The sequence below is a fragment of the Acomys minous genome (genome assembly GCF_964271855.1).
Source record: "Acomys minous genome assembly, chromosome: 16".
Taxonomy (NCBI): Eukaryota; Metazoa; Chordata; class Mammalia; order Rodentia; family Muridae; genus Acomys; species Acomys minous.
The window spans coordinates 95735065-95753362 of NC_140498.1; the positions used below are offsets into that span (position 1 = coordinate 95735065).

The 18298-nt window shown below is 51.3% G+C and overlaps 1 protein-coding gene across 1 annotated transcript in view; it reads left to right on the forward strand.

Annotated features, from left to right (window-relative positions):
• Positions 1 to 18298, forward strand: part of MYO18B (myosin XVIIIB) — a gene marked incomplete at its 5' end in the record, with an annotated part of 198622 nt that overhangs the window by 60630 nt on the left and 119694 nt on the right. Inside the window, 4 exons of the mRNA XM_084763691.1 lie at positions 2582 to 2647; positions 8082 to 8210; positions 8459 to 8602; positions 14984 to 15073. Coding sequence (XP_084619817.1) covers positions 2582 to 2647; positions 8082 to 8210; positions 8459 to 8602; positions 14984 to 15073 — 429 coding nt within the window. The remainder of the gene's footprint in view (positions 1 to 2581; positions 2648 to 8081; positions 8211 to 8458; positions 8603 to 14983; positions 15074 to 18298) is intronic.

The window sequence follows — 18298 nt, forward strand, 5'->3', positions numbered from 1 at the left end:
TGAATAATTAGATGCAAAGCCGCTTACAAATTCCTTTTCCTATTTTCTCAGTGAAGCCTCCCTGTGGGCTTTAAGGTCTGGAAGTCGAGGAAGGAATCACAGATCTCTCACTCCCTTGCTTTCAGTCAGCTGGACCACAGTTCTGTCCAGGGCCTCCCTTTGAAGCCAGCCAAAAGGAAGGGTTTTCCTAGGGCCAGAATTCTTGTCCACATCGGAAGGATTCTGAGAAAACTGAGTCCTAAAGAGGAGCCAACCGTTCCTCTGGTGGCTAAGCGCACAGTTAGTCAGTGTCTACACTGCCTGAGCCCACAGTTAGGCAGCATCTGTACTGCCTGAGCCCACAGTTAGTCAGCGTCTACACTGCCTGAGCCCACAGTTAGGCAGCATCTACACTGCCTGAGCACACAGTTAGGCAGTGTCTGTACTGCCTGAGCCCACAGTTAGGCAGCGTCTACACTGCCTGAGCCCACAGTTAGTCAGCGTCTACACTGCCTGAGCCCACAGTTAGGCAGCGTCTGTACTGCCTGAGCACACAGTTAGGCAGCGTCTGTACTGCCTCTGAGAATATGCAAGGTTTTGTTGTTGGTAGACCCCCTCCCAGGGTTGTGCTCAACTGGAGAGCTGCAGGTGTGGATGCCTGTAGACGCTATGGTAGGAGCCGTCCCATCTACAGCTGTGATTTGTTCCTCCATCTTTTAAAAAGGAGTCTGAAGCTGGCCTGACGTCTTTTTATGTGGGCTAAAAGTAAGACCTGGTCCCAGGTGGATGCAACTTTAAGTCTTGCTGTTTGAGTCAGGGTCTTTCTAGGTAGCCCAGACTAATCGGAAGCTCACAATCCTCCTGCCTCAGCCTTCTACGGCGTTAGGGTTAACTCCAGATCCATACACCTTCCCTTCAAGGACACGTTCTAGCCTTTGCCTCTGAAAGAGACCCAGAAAAAATCTTTCTGGCCGGGATTCCACTTTCCCCATCCGTCTTACTTTCAGCCAATTTTTATCATGCTTTTTCCTCTTGTGCAGAGAGAAGAGATGTTATATTTGGGTATATTGGCTTTATGCGTCTTTGCTGCCTACGAATCCCTTGGAGCATTTTTTTTTTTTGGGCTAAAATGTAATAAATGAAACCACTCAGATGGGGGGGGGGGGAGTGGCAGGAGGCTCTTCCAGGGCATCAGCAGACTGTGGTCGGGGACTAGATTTCCAACAAGCAATTTTAGGGGTGGGGTGTCTTGGGAAGTATCCCATGATGCCCTTGGCCTGGGGGCTAGCCCCTGCTTTATTCAGTTGCAGCATGCCGCCCCCCTTCCTGAATGCTGTAATTACCAGCCTGATAGGTTCTCCTGACAATAGACTTTCAGATTGGGGGGGGGGGGCACATAGGGGTGGTGGAGTGGGAGGCAGCCACATGGCGTGGGGGCAATCTGAGGGGGTGGAGCCTACCTGGTTGTTTCTAAGCTTCTGTGACTGTTTGACAGAAGGATGATTCCACAGGAACTTGTCTCCGCCTCCGCCAAAATCTCTTAGGAAATTAATTTCTCCTGCAGGGAGTGGCCCTCCTTTCATCTCTGTCTGAATTTCTCTGACTTGGGTGCCCCTCCCTCTCGCCACTTCCTCCACCCACCCTTCCCTCCCTCCTCTCCCTCCCTTCCTCCCTTCCTCCTTCTGTCCCTCCTCCCTCCCTCCTTCCTCCCTCCCTCCTTCTGTCCCTCCTCCCTCCTTCCTTCTTCCCTTCCTTCCTTCCCCCTTCCTTCCTTTCTTCCCCCCATCCCTTCCCCGTGTTTGCTGAGCCCTCACTGTATGCACAGGGCACTGTCTTAGTGCCATGGAGGAAAGAGGGGATGAGGCCAAGGTTAGACCTTAGGGCACAGTTAACGGCCACCTTGTCACAGAGACAGATGCTCTATTCTCCGCAACAGCTGCCCACATCCTAGATCTTCTGTGGGATGATTATGATCTAGGGCTGACACACTTGGGCCTCGTGGAGGCTCTAGTGCAGCGTGTGGCCTGCGGCTGTGGCCTGGGGCGTGCTCCCGTGCTTGCCCTTTCGAGTTGGGGCTCCTCTTGCTCCTGCACCCCGCACCCTGCACCCCACACCCTGTACCCCGCACCCTGCACCCCGCACTCTGCATCCTGCATCCTGCACTCTGCACCCTGCATCCCTCACCCTGCACCCTACACCCTGCATCCTGCACCCTGCATCCCGCACCCTGCACCTCGCACTCTGCACCCCGCATCCTGCACCCTGCATCCCGCACCCTGCACCCCGCACCCTGCATCCTGCACCCCGCACCCTACACCCCGGACCCTGCACCCTGCACTCTTCTCCCCGCACCCTGCACTCTGCACCCTGCACCCTGCACCCTGCATCCCGCACCCTGCACCCCGCACCCTGCACTCTGCACCCTGCACCCCGTACCCTGCACCCTGCATCCCGCACCCTGCACTCTGCACCCTGCATCCCGCACCCCACACCCCGCACCCCACACCCCGCACCCCTGCCATGCAGTGAGCCTGACCTTTAGCTGGAGTCTCTTTACTCCATGCTTTCTTTGAGTTCTCCTTTTCTCCCCTCCCCCACCCAGGCGGTGGAAGAACTCCTGCAGACCTTGGATCTGGAGAAGAAAGCAGTGGCCCTGGGGCACAGCCAAGTGAGTAAGCTCCCTGCTGAGGGCACCCACGGTCCGTACAGGAGCTCAGCACCCAATTCTTGTCCCACCCAATGACCCATTGCCACTCTGGGTCTCCCTTTTCTAGACTGCAGGGGGCAAGTTATTTCTGTCCCTGTCTCTCTTACAAAGTCACGAATGGCATTAGTGTCACACGTGTAGAAGTGACACTGGAAACGTCATTCTTACAGTCCCCAGGAGGCCAAGTCTGGTCCTTAAATGACCTTCTGAGCTCCAGAGGGAACTGTATGCAGCCTGAAAGTGTCCTTAAAAGAAAGAACCCAGGCAGGAGACTACCTGTTTCTACAATAGCTAGTAGACCAAAGAAAGCAGTTGAGAGAGAGAGGGAGAGAGAGAGAGAGAGAGAGAGAGAGAGAGAGAGAGAGAGAGAGAGAGAGAGGAGACACACACACACACACACACACACACACACACACACACACACAGGAGCAGAATGTCCTCATGAATATTCATGAACCAGGTGGCATATTCATGAGGGAGGACCCTTTCTCCCCTCTCCCCAGTCTGCCTTTATGGGTATTTCTTTTCAAAATCCCTACAAAAGGGGAAAGGTGTCAATACTGCTGTGAGAGCCTTGTTCTAATGACACTGGGATTCAACAAAATGCCTGAGCAAACCAAGAAAGGATGTGTTCTGGCTTTGTGTGGTGTGTAAAGTGAGGAGGGAGGAGTCCTCTGAATGGTCACGTTGCCAGGGCAGTCAGCAAGCTGAGAGAAAGCAGGAAGTGCAGCCTGCCAATAAAACCTAAGGCCCGGGCCCCCACCCACCATGTGTTTCCTCCAGCAAGGCTCCACCTCCTTAAGTTTCATAGACTTTCCCAAACAGCGCCACCTGCTGGTGAGGACTAAGCATTGCAGTGCATCATACATCACAGACCCTTACTCCGGCACAAGTGTGGTCACACAGCCCTAGCCCTCCTTGTCCGTGTCCACTGCAATCAGTCGATGGAGGAATGGCCTGGGAAGGGTATGGGGTGATCTGAGGGGAGAGATACCATTTTCCTAAAGGGACTGAAGCTCAAAGCTCTTCCCCATCTGCTCACACGTTCAGAGAGGATCTCTGTGCTTTCCCAGCATGCTTGTGCGCTGCTAACTTCTTTGACCCCAGAACCCTCAGTTCTTTGTTTTTGTGGCAATACTCATTACCAGCTCTGAGATGAGATGCGGGCACAGGCTTTCGAACTCAAGGACCATGTTGGTGGCCGGCAGGACACCACACACAAGCTCAGAACCCAGACTGGAAGGGTGGTGCCTCAGTACCCCCGGCATTCACAGATTGGTTAGCATAGCCAGCTAGCCTGAGTGGGCAGACCCCCAACTGCAGGGGCCTGGGGCAAAGCTCCGCTCTCCCCGCAGGCAGGCACTGTGGTCTCGGAGCCTTCCTACAGAAACCTTCTCCTGGGCGAGCTCCCAGACATGCCACTGCCCACTGCTGGATAAGCTGTTTTAGACACACTAGCGTCTCACTCTGGCCTCTGGTCCAAGCTGCGGCGAGTTCGCTGTGGGCTCACCCAGATTGCCTCCGCCCCCCCCCCCCCCAGTCCTTTCTGACAGAAGTAGTACACCAGCCTCTTCCTGGGCTCTCCCCACAAGCTGCAGACTTCCAGATGGGGAGACTGTGCTCTGGGGGAGCTAACTCATTTCTAGAGACCACAGAAAAAGGCTGCGGAGTCCCAAGGTCCTCCCACATGCTGAGCTCCGGCTGCTCGTTGGTGAAAGAGGAGAGAGTGCATTCAGGTGCAGGTCCCACAGTCTCTCTCATCTTGGGGGTGGGCACAGGGGTCCCTAGTTCCGCCCTCTTCATCCCTCTATTCCATGCACAGAATCATTGCCCAAGAGCTTGCACCAACCCCAGATCCTCAGAACCCACCGGGACCTACAAGAGCAGGAGCTGCAGGGTGGGAGCCAGCAGCTGCCCTCACAGGCTCTCCAGGCGGCTTTGATGCACGCTGGAGCCTGAGAACCACTGGGCTAGAGAATTACCTCGTTATTTTACGAATACAGAAATTGGTCCCCACAGTCTCGGCGGCCACCGCGGAGCAAAGGAGAGATGAGACTCTACTGTGAGGTTTTACAGAGCCAGGGGCTGCCGTCCTGGATGCTGAACCCTTCTGTAGCAAGGCGACATTAATGCTTGCTATTCACCAGGGGTGGTGGGGCCCAAGTCGACCTCTGCTGAGCTAGGCTCAACACCAGGCTGGGTTCCTCGTGGGCAGGAACAGAATCTTTGCCACTGTATAAACTGGCACTGTCAGCTAGGAAGCCACCGGAAAGCCCATTGGAGCAAGAAGCATCGGCCCCGTCCCTGCCCTGGCTCGAAGCTTCCTAACTGGCTTGTGCCTCAGTTACCACATCTGTAACACAGAGCCTGCTCTCTGCTTCCTGCCTGTGTCACCCCTGCAGCAATCCGTGGTGAAGGCTACTTATCACATAAGGTCACATTTTAATGCTTTTAAAGAACTAAAAACCCCAGAGCTGGAGAGATGGCTTTTTGGTTAAGGGCACTTGCTTGCTGCTCTAGAGGGCAGGAGTTGGATTCCCAGCTGCCTGGTGGGTCACAGCTGCCTGCAACTGCGGCTCCAGGCGACCCAGTGCCCTCTTTTGGCCTCCACTGGCACCTGCATGCATGTGGTGCGCATAACCTCATGCAGATGAATGCATATTAAAGGTAATCTTCAGGGTGACCAAAGATATGGGTATTTTTTTGTTTGCTTCTTTGTTTTTTGAGACAGGGTCTTCTGTGTTAGCCTTGGCTGTCCTGGACTCGCTTTGTAGACCAGGCTGGCCTGGAACTCACAGCGATCCGCCTGCCTCTACCTCCCGAGTGCTGGGATTACAGCGTGTGCCACCACGCCCAGTGATCTGGGTATTTTTAAAAAGAACTAAAATTCCTCTAATCCGTGATGTGACCCCAAGGAGAGGATTGAGTCCCTCAGCACATGTGCAGGAGCCGTCGCCAAGCAAGACCTTGGGACAAGCCTGGATTTTCTGGTTTTAGATGGGGAGCAGTAGTGAGCACCCCCCCCCTGTGTGTTCCTCAGAGGTGGGGTGTGGGATTGCCTCTCTCTGCCGGGGTCCCACGAGGAGAGAATCATCTAGATTTTTCCTTGTGATTTCGCGATTTTTCCAGCCCCTGGCGCCTCATGGAAGTGTGTGCTGCAGGCCCTGACAGTTACCACAAAGTGTGATTCCACACTCGGTAGGACGGCTTGGCCGTACCGTGTTCTCAAAAAGGGAAGGAAAAAGAAAAAAGGAAAGAAGAGATCAGGACCTGCCTCTGCAGAGCCGAGGACTTGGCCGACTTACTCCCACCCTGTGCACAGTCCTTTCCAATTATCTTTTAAATGAAAGCCTCATACTTAATCAATAGTGGCCTGGGCAGCACCCACCACTGTAATATATGAAGTTTGCTGTCACCGTTTTGATCATTGATTTCATCTCTCTCGCTCTCCCCCCTTTTTTTTTTCCCTTAATGGCAGCTTTGGGACTCACCAGCTTGTGAAATTAATACAGTCGTTATCGAGCCATCTGAGGGCCAGGAGTGGCTGGCGTGTCTATTCCAGGGAGCCTGATGGGCTTGGTGGTCCTGGGTCACAGCGAGCGCTCTCTGGTTTACAAAACAGTTGGCCCCTCGGCCGAGCTCAGTCTCGCCTTCCTGGAGGCTCATGATCCAATCTGACGGACCGAGGGGACCCCTCACTGAAAATGATCTAGGGTGGTGGGGAGTCCCCGAGACCTTAGTTCTGGTCGGGTTAGAGTTCCCTTTGGGTTTCAAACTTGCGATGCGTGAACCCAAGTCCTGGGTTCGAGTCTCAGTTTTCCGGGCCATCAGCTATTGAATTACTTGGTCCACTGCGGAACAAGCTGGAGTTTATTCATGAAGCATCGTGAAAAGGGATTTAGAAACTGTAGATGCCGGGGCCTGGGGAGATGACAGCTCAGCCGCTGAAGCGTTTACCCCTGAGTCCCATCCCTGGAGCCCGTGTAAAAACCTGGGTGTGGCCTTTGTTTCTCCCTCCATAAAATGGGAAAATCAAAACATCGAACCCTTAGGATCCTGCCTGCCGAGGTGTGGCTGTCAAGTCCAGGTCTGTTCTGTCCTAAGCACTCAATAAACATTGTCCTCAAGTGACAGTGTCACCGTGCAGTGACACCAGAGAAGATGGCACCTTTGAGTTCTGACCCACGCACAGGGCTGGGTCAGGTCAACCGAGGGCGTACTGAACTGTAGGGCCCGAGTGTAGTCAGGGACACGTCCTGCCACCACAGCCTCAGGTCTCCAAACCCAGGACCTGCTGCCTTTGCCGCCGACTGAAAGCATCCCTGGGTTTCCTGTCACCTTGTTCTCTGCCGTCTGTTCACAGACCCCGTGGGGTGCTACGGAGTTGATCCCAGCACCACCAATACCTTTATCCATTATTGATTCTCTGTAGCCCGGCAGGTGTGAACTTGGGCAGGAGCCCAGCAGCTTTGGGGGAGATGTGAGGGCAGAGCACTCTTCCCGTAACCTCTGCCCTATTTCCATGCTGAACTGGGGTGCTCTCTCTCTCTCCTTTCCTCCTCTTCTCTCTCTCTCTCTCTCTCTCTCTCTCTCTCTCTCTCTCTCTCAGACGGATTTGTCAATGATCAAAAAGTGAACATTTGGGACCAGCCTAAGTGCACAGGCTCAAGGGAGCCTGGGGCAAGGCCTCAGGACCTGCAGTTGCCACTGTCCAGGGATGGCTCCATCCCAGAGGACTTTAGACACATCTGCCCTGAGGGTGACTCTCAGACTGAAGTCCCCTCCCACCGGGATCAGGGTGAAATTCACGATGTGGTTTACTGGGGCTTTTTCTTTTTCTTTTTTTCTTTGTGTTGTTGTTTGTTTTTGCTTTGAGACAGCATCTCAGGTAGCCCAGGCTGGCTTTGAACTCATCTCTAGCTAGAGATGACTTTTTTTTCTTTTTTTTGCCTTTTTTTTGTTTGTTTGTTTTTGGTTTTGTTGTTGTTGTTGTTGTTTTATTTTGTTTTTTGTTTTCTTTTCGAGACAGGGTTTCTCTGTGTAGCCTTGACTCTCCTAGACTTGCTTTGTAGACCAGGCTGGCCTCGAACTCTCAGCGATCCGCCTGCCTCTGCCTCCCGAGTGCTGGGGTTAAAGGCGTGCGCCACCACGCCCGGCTAGAGAGATGACTTCTGATGCTACTGTTTCCAATACCCAAGGGCTGGGACGCCCACATACGCCACTGTGCTACAGGGATGGGTTCTGGGACTTCCTGCATGCTAGACAAGCACTCTGCCAACTCAGCCGCAGGCCACTTCCACCTTTAAGCTGCAGAAGAGAGATGGGTTCCAAGTGGCACCCTCGGACACCCCGGCCATGCTGAGGCCTCATCTGTACCTTCCGCCCCTGCCCCCAGGTTTTCCTCAAGGCGGGCGTGGTCTCCAGGCTGGAGAGGCAGCGAGAGAAGCTGGTGTCCCGCAACATCGTTCTCTTCCAAGCGGCTTGCAGGGGCTTTCTGTCCCGCCAGGAGTGCAAGAAGCTGAAGGTACTGACCATGTGGGTCTGGGGTGAGTGTGCAAGACCGTGTATCCTCCAGGACACCGCACGGGGGGGGGGGGGTACTCCAGTGCCTCTGTAGGAGCGCATCTGCTCATGGGCCACCTCCCTCCTGGCCTGTGCTGTGGGTCACCTGCAGTAGATGTGGGGCTGTGTTCCTGTTTTCTCCTTCTGGTCTGTCCCCTGTCCTGTTTCCCGAGCAGGCGAGCCCCATACAACCGCGTTTTCTGTCTGCAGATCCGTAGGCTTGCTGGGCAGTGCATCCGGAAGAACCTGGCTGTGTTCCTGGAGGTCAGGGACTGGCCATGGTGGGGGCTCCTGGCATCTCTCCGGCCGCTGCTGAGTTCCACTCTCGGCACGGAGCAGCTTCGAGCCAAGGAGGTGGGTTTGTGGCTCTGGGAGGTGATATCCACCTCCCACCCCGTGCTTGCACCCAGTGCTCAGGGACATTGTGGCCGCTGGCCAGCAGCTCCGCGGTCCTCCACTCCTTTGCTTGGAGGCGTCCATCAACAGAGACTGTGTTCTCCCAAACACAGTTGCTCTATGGGATGCTGGTCAAATGCACAGGCCACAAGGGTCATCCCTTCACCGCCAATGTGTGCATGCGCATGTGGACAGACACACACACACACACACACACACACACACACACACACACACACCCCTCTCAGGTGGGCAGCTGGTTTGGACAGCTTCTGGTGTGTGCTTTCTTACACTTTTTTTTTTCAAAAATGAGTAAGTTGTGCATACGGCTCCTTTTTTTCTTACACAAATGGTAAATATGAGGTAAGCTATGCATCCTTTATCTAGTGAAGCCCATGTAAGTGTCTCTAACTGGAAAAAAAATCAAAATATGACACTTTGACCCCAAGAACTTTGGGTGAGGCCCTCCCTGTGAAGCATATACTGTGCTCTTACCAGTCTACTCTAAATATCCCCAAGGACATCTCAGGGAGGCATTCTTTAGTGCAGCATAGAATTCGCTTCTTTAGTGCAGTGTAGTGTTTCCTTCTTTGGTGCAGTGTAGTGTTCCCTTCTTTGGTGCAGGGTAGTGTTCCCCTCTTTGGTGCACTGTAGTGTTCCCTTCTTTCGTGCAGTGTAATGTTCCCTTCTTTAGTGCAGTGTAGTGTTCCCTTCTTTGGTGCAGTGTAGTGTTCCCTTCTTTAGTGCAGTGTAGTGTTCCCTTCTTTGGTGCAGTGTAGTGTTCCCTTCTTTAGTGCAGTGTAATGTTCCCTCCTTTAGTGCAGTGTAGTGTTCCCTTCTTTGGTGCAGTGTAGTGTTCCCTTCTTTAGTGCAGTGTAGTGTTCCCTTCTTTAGTGCAGTGTAGAGTTCCCTCCTTTAGTGCAGTGTAGAGTTCCCTCCTTTAGTGCAGTGTAGGGTTCCCTTCTTTAGTGCAGTGTAGTGTTCCCTTCTTTAGTGCAGTGTAGGGTTCCCTTCTTTAGTGCAGTGTAGTGTTCCCTTCTTTAGTGCAGTGTAGAGTTCCCTTCTTTAGTGCAGTGTGGTGTTCCCTTCATTGGTGCAGTGTAGTGTTCCCTTCTTTAGTGCAGTGTAATGTTCCCTCCTTTAGTGCAGTGTAGTGTTCCCTTCTTTGGTGCAGTGTAGTGTTCCCTTCTTTAGTGCAGTGTAGTGTTCCCTTCTTTAGTGCAGTGTAGAGTTCCCTCCTTTAGTGCAGTGTAGAGTTCCCTCCTTTAGTGCAGTGTAGGGTTCCCTTCTTTAGTGCAGTGTAGAGTTCCCTCCTTTAGTGCAGTGTAGAGTTCCCTTCTTTAGTGCAGTGTGGTGTTCCCTTCATTGGTGCAGTGTAGTGTTCACTTTTTTAGTGCAGTGTAGTGTTCCCCTCTTTGGTGCAGTGTAGTGTTCCCTTCTTTAGTGCAGTGTAATGTTCCCTTCTTTAGTGCAGTGTAGTGTTCCCTTCTTTAGTGCAGTGTAGTGTTCCCTTCTTTGGTGCAGTGTAGAGTTTCCTTCTTTAGTACAGTGTAGTGTTCCCTTCTTTGGTGCAGTGTAGTGTTCCCTTCTTTAGTGCAGTGTAGAGTTCCCTCCTTTAGTGCAGTGTAGTGTTCCCTTCTTTAGTGCAGTGTAGTGTTCCCTTCTTTAGTGCAGTGTAGGGTTCCCTTCTTTAGTGCAGTGTAGAGTTCCCTCCTTTAGTGCAGTGTAGGGTTCCCTTCTTTAGTGCAGTGTGGTGTTCCCTTCTTTGTTGAGTGTAATGTTCCCTTCTTTAGTGCAGTGTAGTGTTCCCTTCTTTGGTGCAGTGTAGAGTTCCCTTCTTTAGTGCAGTGTGGTGTTCCCTTCTTTGGTGCAGTGTAGTGTTCACTTTTTTAGTGCAGTGTAGTGTTCCCCTCTTTGGTGCAGTGTAGTATTCCCTTCTTTAGTGCAGTGTAATGTTCCCTTCCTTAGTGCAGTGTAGGGTTCCCTTCTTTAGTGCAGTGTAGTGTTCCCTTCTTTAGTGCAGTGTAGTGTTCCCTTCTTTAGTGCAGTGTAGAGTTTCCTTCTTTAGTACAGTGTAGTGTTCCCTTCTTTGGTGCAGTGTAGTGTTCCCTTCTTTAGTGCAGTGTAGTGTTCCCTTCTTTAGTGCAGTGTAGAGTTCCCTCCTTTAGTGCAGTGTAGGGTTCCCTTCTTTAGTGCAGTGTAGTGTTCCCTTCTTTAGTGCAGTATAGTGTTCCCTTCTTTGGTGCAGTGTAGGGTTCCCTTCTTTAGTGCAGTGTAGTGTTCCCTTCTTTGGTGCAGTGTAGTGTTCCCTTCTTTGGTGCAGTGTAGTGTTCCCTTCTTTAGTGCAGTGTAGAGTTCCCTCCTTTAGTGCAGTGTAGGGTTCCCTTCTTTAGTGCAGTGTAGTGTTCCCTTCTTTAGTGCAGTGTAGTGTTCCCTCCTTTAGTGCAGTGTAGAGTTCCCTCCTTTAGTGCAGTGTAGAGTTCCCTCCTTTAGTGCAGTGTAGGGTTCCCTTCTTTAGTGCAGTGTAGGGTTCCCTTCTTTAGTGCAGTGTAGTGTTCCCTTCTTTAGTGCAGTGTAGAGTTCCCTTCTTTAGTGCAGTGTAGAGTTCCCTCCTTTAGTGCAGTGTAGAGTTCCCTTCTTTAGTGCAGTGTGGTGTTCCCTTCATTGGTGCAGTGTAGTGTTCACTTTTTTAGTGCAGTGTAGTGTTCCCCTCTTTGGTGCAGTGTAGTGTTCCCTTCTTTGGTGCAGTGTAGGGTTCCCTTCTTTAGTGCAGTGTAGTGTTCCCTTCTTTAGTGCAGTGTAGTGTTCCCTTCTTTGGTGCAGTGTAGAGTTTCCTTCTTTAGTACAGTGTAGTGTTCCCTTCTTTGGTGCAGTGTAGTGTTCCCTTCTTTAGTGCAGTGTAGAGTTCCCTCCTTTAGTGCAGTGTAGGGTTCCCTTCTTTAGTGCAGTGTAGTGTTCCCTTCTTTAGTGCAGTGTAGGGTTCCCTTCTTTAGTGCAGTGTAGAGTTCCCTCCTTTAGTGCAGTGTAGGGTTCCCTTCTTTAGTGCAGTGTAGTGTTCCCTTCTTTGTTGAGTGTAATGTTCCCTTCTTTAGTGCAGTGTAGTGTTCCCTTCTTTGGTGCAGTGTAGAGTTCCCTTCTTTAGTGCAGTGTGGTGTTCCCTTCTATGGTGCAGTGTAGTGTTCACTTTTTTAGTGCAGTGTAGTGTTCCCCTCTTTGGTGCAGTGTAGTATTCCCTTCTTTAGTGCAGTGTAATGTTCCCTTCCTTAGTGCAGTGTAGGGTTCCCTTCTTTAGTGCAGTGTAGTGTTCCCTTCTTTAGTGCAGTGTAGAGTTCCCTCCTTTAGTGCAGTGTAGGGTTCCCTTCTTTAGTGCAGTGTAGTGTTCCCTTCTTTAGTGCAGTATAGTGTTCCCTTCTTTGGTGCAGTGTAGGGTTCCCTTCTTTAGTGCAGTGTAGTGTTCCCTTCTTTGGTGCAGTGTAGTGTTCCCTTCTTTGGTGCAGTGTAGTGTTCCCTTCTTTAGTGCAGTGTAGAGTTCCCTCCTTTAGTGCAGTGTAGGGTTCCCTTCTTTAGTGCAGTGTAGTGTTCCCTTCTTTGGTGAGTGTAATGTTCCCTTCTTTAGTGCAGTGTAGTGTTCCCTTCTTTGGTGCAGTGTAGAGTTCCCTTCTTTAGTGCAGTGTGGTGTTCCCTTCTTTGGTGCAGTGTAGTGTTCACTTTTTTAGTGCAGTGTAGTGTTCCCCTCTTTGGTGCAGTGTAGTATTCCCTTCTTTAGTGCAGTGTAATGTTCCCTTCTTTAGTGCAGTGTAGGGTTCCCTTCTTTAGTGCAGTGTAGTGTTCCCTTCTTTAGTGCAGTGTAGAGTTCCCTCCTTTAGTGCAGTGTAGAGTTCCCTCCTTTAGTGCAGTGTAGGGTTCCCTTCTTTAGTGCAGTGTAGGGTTCCCTTCTTTAGTGCAGTGTAGGGTTCCCTTCTTTAGTGCAGTGTAGTGTTCCCTTCTTTAGTGCAGTGTAGAGTTCCCTCCTTTAGTGCAGTGTAGAGTTCCCTTCTTTAGTGCAGTGTGGTGTTCCCTTCATTGGTGCAGTGTAGTGTTCACTTTTTTAGTGCAGTGTAGTGTTCCCCTCTTTGGTGCAGTGTAGTGTTCCCTTCTTTAGTGCAGTGTAATGTTCCCTTCTTTAGTGCAGTGTAGTGTTCCCTTCTTTAGTGCAGTGTAGTGTTCCCTTCTTTGGTGCAGTGTAGAGTTTCCTTCTTTAGTACAGTGTAGTGTTCCCTTCTTTGGTGCAGTGTAGTGTTCCCTTCTTTAGTGCAGTGTAGAGTTCCCTTCTTTGGTGCAGTGTAGAGTTTCCTTCTTTAGTACAGTGTAGTGTTCCCTTCTTTGGTGCAGTGTAGTGTTCCCTTCTTTAGTGCAGTATAGTGTTCCCTTCTTTGGTGCAGTGTAGGGTTCCCTTCTTTAGTGCAGTGTAGAGTTCCCTTCTTTAGTGCAGTGTGGTGTTCCCTTCTTTGGTGCAGTGTAGTGTTCACTTTTTTAGTGCAGTGTAGTGTTCCCCTCTTTGGTGCAGTGTAGAGTTCCCTCCTTTAGTGCAGTGTAGGGTTCCCTTCTTTAGTGCAGTGTAGTGTTCCCTTCTTTAGTACAGTATAGTGTTCCCTTCTTTGGTGCAGTGTAGGGTTCCCTTCTTTAGTGCAGTGTAGTGTTCCCTTCTTTGGTGCAGTGTAGTGTTCCCTTCTTTGGTGCAGTGTAGTGTTCCCTTCTTTAGTGCAATGTAGTGTTCCCTTCTTTAGTGCAGTGTAGTGTTCCCTTCTTTAGTGCAGTGTAGTGTTCCCTTCTTTAGTGCAGTGTAATGTTCCCTTCTTTAGTGCAGTGTAGTGTTCCCTTCTTTAGTGCAGTGTAGAGTTCCCTCCTTTAGTGCAGTGTAGGGTTCCCTTCTTTAGTGCAGTGTAGTGTTCCCTTCTTTAGTGCAGTGTAGAGTTCCCTCCTTTAGTGCAGTGTAGGGTTCCCTTCTTTAGTGCAGTGTAGTGTTCCCTTCTTTAGTGCAGTGTAGTGTTCCCTTCTTTAGTGCAGTGTAGAGTTCCCTCCTTTAGTGCAGTGTAGGGTTCCCTTCTTTAGTGCAGTGTAGTGTTCCCTTCTTTAGTGCAGTGTAGTGTTCCCTTCTTTGGTGCAGTGTAGTGTTCCCTTCTTTGGTGCAGTGTAGTGTTCCCTTCTTTGGTGCAGTGTAGTGTTCCCTTCTTTGGTGCAGTGTAGTGTTCCCTTCTTTGGTGCAGTGTAGTGTTCCCTTCTTTAGTGCAGTGTAGAGTTCCCTCCTTTAGTGCAGTGTAGGGTTCCCTTCTTTAGTGCAGTGTAGTGTTCCCTTCTTTAGTGCAGTGTAGTGTTCCCTTCTTTAGTGCAGTGTAGTGTTCCCTTCTTTGGTGCAGTGTAGTGTTCCCTTCTTTGGTGCAGTGTAGTGTTCCCTTCTTTGGTGCAGTGTAGTGTTCCCTTCTTTGGTGCAGTGTAGTGTTCCCTTCTTTGGTGCAGTGTAGTGTTCCCTTCTTTAGTGCAGTGTAGAGTTCCCTCCTTTAGTGCAGTGTAGGGTTCCCTTCTTTAGTGCAGTGTAGTGTTCCCTTCTTTAGTGCAGTGTAGTGTTCCCTTCTTTGGTGCCGTGTAGTGTTCCCTTCTTTAGTGCAGTGTAGTGTTCCCTCCTTTAGTGCAGTGTAGAGTTCCCTTCTTTAGTGCAGTGTAGTGTTCCCTTTCCCTTCTTTAGTGCAGTGTAGTAGTCCCTTGTGCCCATAGCCAATACATCATTCAGTCACCTGCTACTGCTTCCAATGATGGCATCATGGGCTTGGAGAGCAGCCCCTCATGAAAGAGTGACACGTGTGAGGATGATGTACTGCATGGTCACAACACACACACATACACACACACACACACACACAGACACACACACAGACACACACACCATCTAAGAGATGTGCACTGAGCCCCTAGAAAGCTATGTGGGTCAGACTGAGAGCAGAGACGCTATTTGGAAATGGTGAAGGAGGAGTGACAGCAGCGTCTGGGTGACAGCGCAGACGTGCTGACTGGTCACCATGCCATGGCCAGCCAGTCTTTTTTAAAAGTTCTATTTTTAATTGAAAAACAATAATTCCGTGAATCTGTGGAGTGGGATGTGGAGTCGACCCCGAGGTATAAATGTGGAGTGGAGGACCGACTAACGTGGTGTGAGCATCTCAGAGCCTTCCAGCAAGCGTGGCCTGCGTGGGCGTCCTTGCAGCCGCTGAAGAGCTCACTAAGTTACTGCGCGTCCCCGAAGCCTTGGCCCCCGTGCCTGGGAGGCTGACCCGGCCAGATTCTGCAGGGGCCTTTGTCTTGCAGGAGGAGCTGATGTTGCTGAGACAGAAGCTGCAGATGTCGGAGAAGTCGAGGAGCGAGCTCAGACAGAGCACGGACCTGCTGGAGAGCAAGGTAGGCCGCCCGCTGCCCACCCAGACGCCCTGAGAGTCGGCTGAGGGAGCTGGGCCCTCAGCCACACAGCACAGTACACTCGGGCAGCCATGGCATCCTGCGTCTTCCTGGCTCTATACAACTAGCAATGCCAGCTTGTCCCAAAGAGAAAAGCTCTGTACGTAAGCCATGACAGGAGAAAGAGTCAGGGAGAGGGGAGGCTGTTGGTTAGAGAGGAAGTGAAGACCTGATGAATACGATGCTTTCACGGAGTCGAAGTTGTCATGTAAACGGGAAGATGGCAGAACGTGTAGAACATTCCAGTCTACTGGAAGACAAGCCATCCAATGGGGAAGTTTAAAAACTGACTGAAATATGGACAGGTGGATGGCTTCTGGGTGGGTCAGCTTCTTTCTTTTTGCTTTCCCTCAAGTTATGATTAATTTATTTAAAAGCTATCATGATTTATTTAAAAGCTATCTGCATGTCCACAGTACACGTGAACGAGGAACACGCTCACCGTGAGGTCACCTTTCCTGGGGCCTGAGAAAATGTCCCTCTTACTTCACAGGCTGCCTGCTGTTCTACTGCACAGATATTTGCCTCTGCTGAGTTTTTCCTTTTTGAGGCAGACAGAGTCTCGTGCAGCCTTGGTTGCTGTAGCCAAGGACTCTGACACATGTTTTGTTTAAGATATACTCTTTAAAAAGTAATTATTCCTGTGTTTATGTGGGTATGCTCATGTGAGTGCAGGTCCCAAGGCGGCCAGAAGAGGGCACTGGGTTCCCTGGAGCTGGAAGAGCAGCGAGTCCTTTCAGTAACTGAGCCATGTTTCCCGCCCCTAAGCTTAAAATATATGTATTCTGAAAATGTGTTCTCTCACAACCCCACACATGTATAGAATCTATTTTGATCACACTCCCCTCCTGTTCCCTGCCCCTTGCCCCCTCCCACTACACTGAACTCCTTTCCAACAAGTCCTCTCCTCTTTTCTCATCCATATTTTGTGGTCCACCACATTTAGTTAACATCATCTGTGTGTGCGTGCATGAGACACACACACACACACACACACACACACACAGAGACAGAGACAGAGAGAGACAGAGACAGAGAGAGAGACAGAGACAGAGAGAGAGACAGAGAGAGAGAGAGACAGAGAGAGAGAGAGGGCGCTGTCACAGGAACATAGGCAGCTGAAGAAAATGACTCCTCCTCCCTAGCAATGGATCCTCAGCTGGGGTGTGGCCATGAGTCCCCACCCCACCCTCCTGGAAAGTTGATCTTGTGCGCTTAACCACAGCTGCTGTGAGCTCATGAGTGCAATCAGAAGACAGGATATCACAGCACATGTGCACACGCACGCGCACACGCACGCACATGCACACTTGCCCCTTACATTCTTTCTCCCCCATCTTCCATGATGTTCTAAGCATCAGGGACCTTCTTATTTCAGAGATTTGCATGCTCAAGAATGCAATTAGACTCACGAGAAGAGGCTCAGGCTCAGTAGCAATCAGGAAATGCCAATCAGTGCCTCTACGAGAGCCACTTCAGGGTCCAAACAGCCAGAATAGAAAGGAGCTGCAGGGGAGGGCTGGCAAGGACGCATGTGGTGTGTGTGTGTGTGTGTGTGTGTGTGTGTGTGTGTGTGTGTGTGTGTGTGTGGTGTGTGTGGCAGCCTCTACATCTGCGGCATGCAAATTGATGTCACCGTGCGTGGACAAGCTGATGTCACACAGACAAGTGGCAAGTGTCCTGCAGCCAGCAATGCCACCAGAGGCTTCCGTGTTAGATGCTAGCAGCTGCCCCCTGACCCCGACACATGGCAAGAAGAGATGGTTTCCTTTCTCCCATCATGTGGGTTCTGGGGTTTGAACTCAGATCATTAACCTTGGCAGCAGGCATCCTTCCTTACCTGCCAACCCATCTCGCTCTGGCCCTGTAGAAGTGTTTTGGGAGCGCCATGCTAGATAGAAAAACAAAGGGGACAGTAGAATCCATAGTGTTGTTGACTGTGAAGACCCAGGTGGAGAACGAAGGACACTGACTGTTCCTCTTCCCTTGTCCCTTCCTGCCTGGTCCTCCCTGAGCCACGGGCTTCCACCAGGATTACAGAATCAGGCCTGCACCCTGGGAAGCAGACCTCAGATCTAATGTGAAAGCCACTGGTCACCCACATAACTGTCCTGCCACTGTTGCTCCTGTGGGCACATCTTGCCTGGAAGGTCGTCAGTATTGTAGCATGCTGGTTGGTAACTCCCCCAGTGGCCTGTGTAGCAACTTCTGGCACTGTGGCTTTTTCCAATCATCAGCAGCAGCATCTCCCGCCCACTGCCACTGTCACTCTCTTACACCCTAAAGAAGCGTGTGGCATCCTGGGCCACGTCACACTGTACTTGTAGAAAGGTGCTAGTTTTCTACCAGAAAATAACTATTTCTGGTTTGCACGGGCTTTCTGCCTGGCCCGCAAAGGCACCTGTAGCTCTGAAGCTTTCCCAGAGAGGTGTGACCCAGGAGGGGAATCCCCAACGTCACTGCTTCTTTGTCCGCTCTGAGGTGGCTCTGTTGCAGAGCAGTGGGTCTGACTGTGGAGTCTGGGGCATGTCCCTGTAGAGCCTAACAGGGTGGACACAGCCAGACCCCAGGCTCAGTGGTGCTGAGCCCAGGCCTGGGGTGACCCTGGCTGCATTTTGACCCGTGCTGCTCCCCTTTGCCCTTATACCCCACTCAGGGGTCTCAGCAGGGGAGCAGAGGCTAGTATCACGACCTAGCTTATTAGGTAGTTACTGCAGTGACGTTAATGACCATCTGTGTGAAGCCAAGGGAATGGGAGCCAGGGAGAGGCTGCCCATGGGAGGGGCTCTTCTGTCTAACAGGACACAAGGGAAGCTGCCAGGATTGAAGGTGACGGTCTGAAGGTCCCTGCTGTGGTGTGTGACATCTGTGCTTGCCCAGCAGAGAGAGACTTTGGCTTACTGGTCTGACAGGCTGTCAGAACTGGGTGAAATCTCTGTATGGGTTGCATGTTTGTCCTCTGGCAAGCCCCAGGCTTCAGCCTTTTCCTTCACCCAGCTTGATATTCCTCAAAAGATCTCCTTGGGGGTTCACTATTTGAAGGCTCCCACAGCCGAGGACAAACACACCTGCAGTCAGGATGCTGAGTCAGCACCATCTCTCAGAGTGGCTTGTGGTCAGCACCGCCCATGCGTGGACACAAGTGCTGGGGTAGACGGTGTAAGTCAG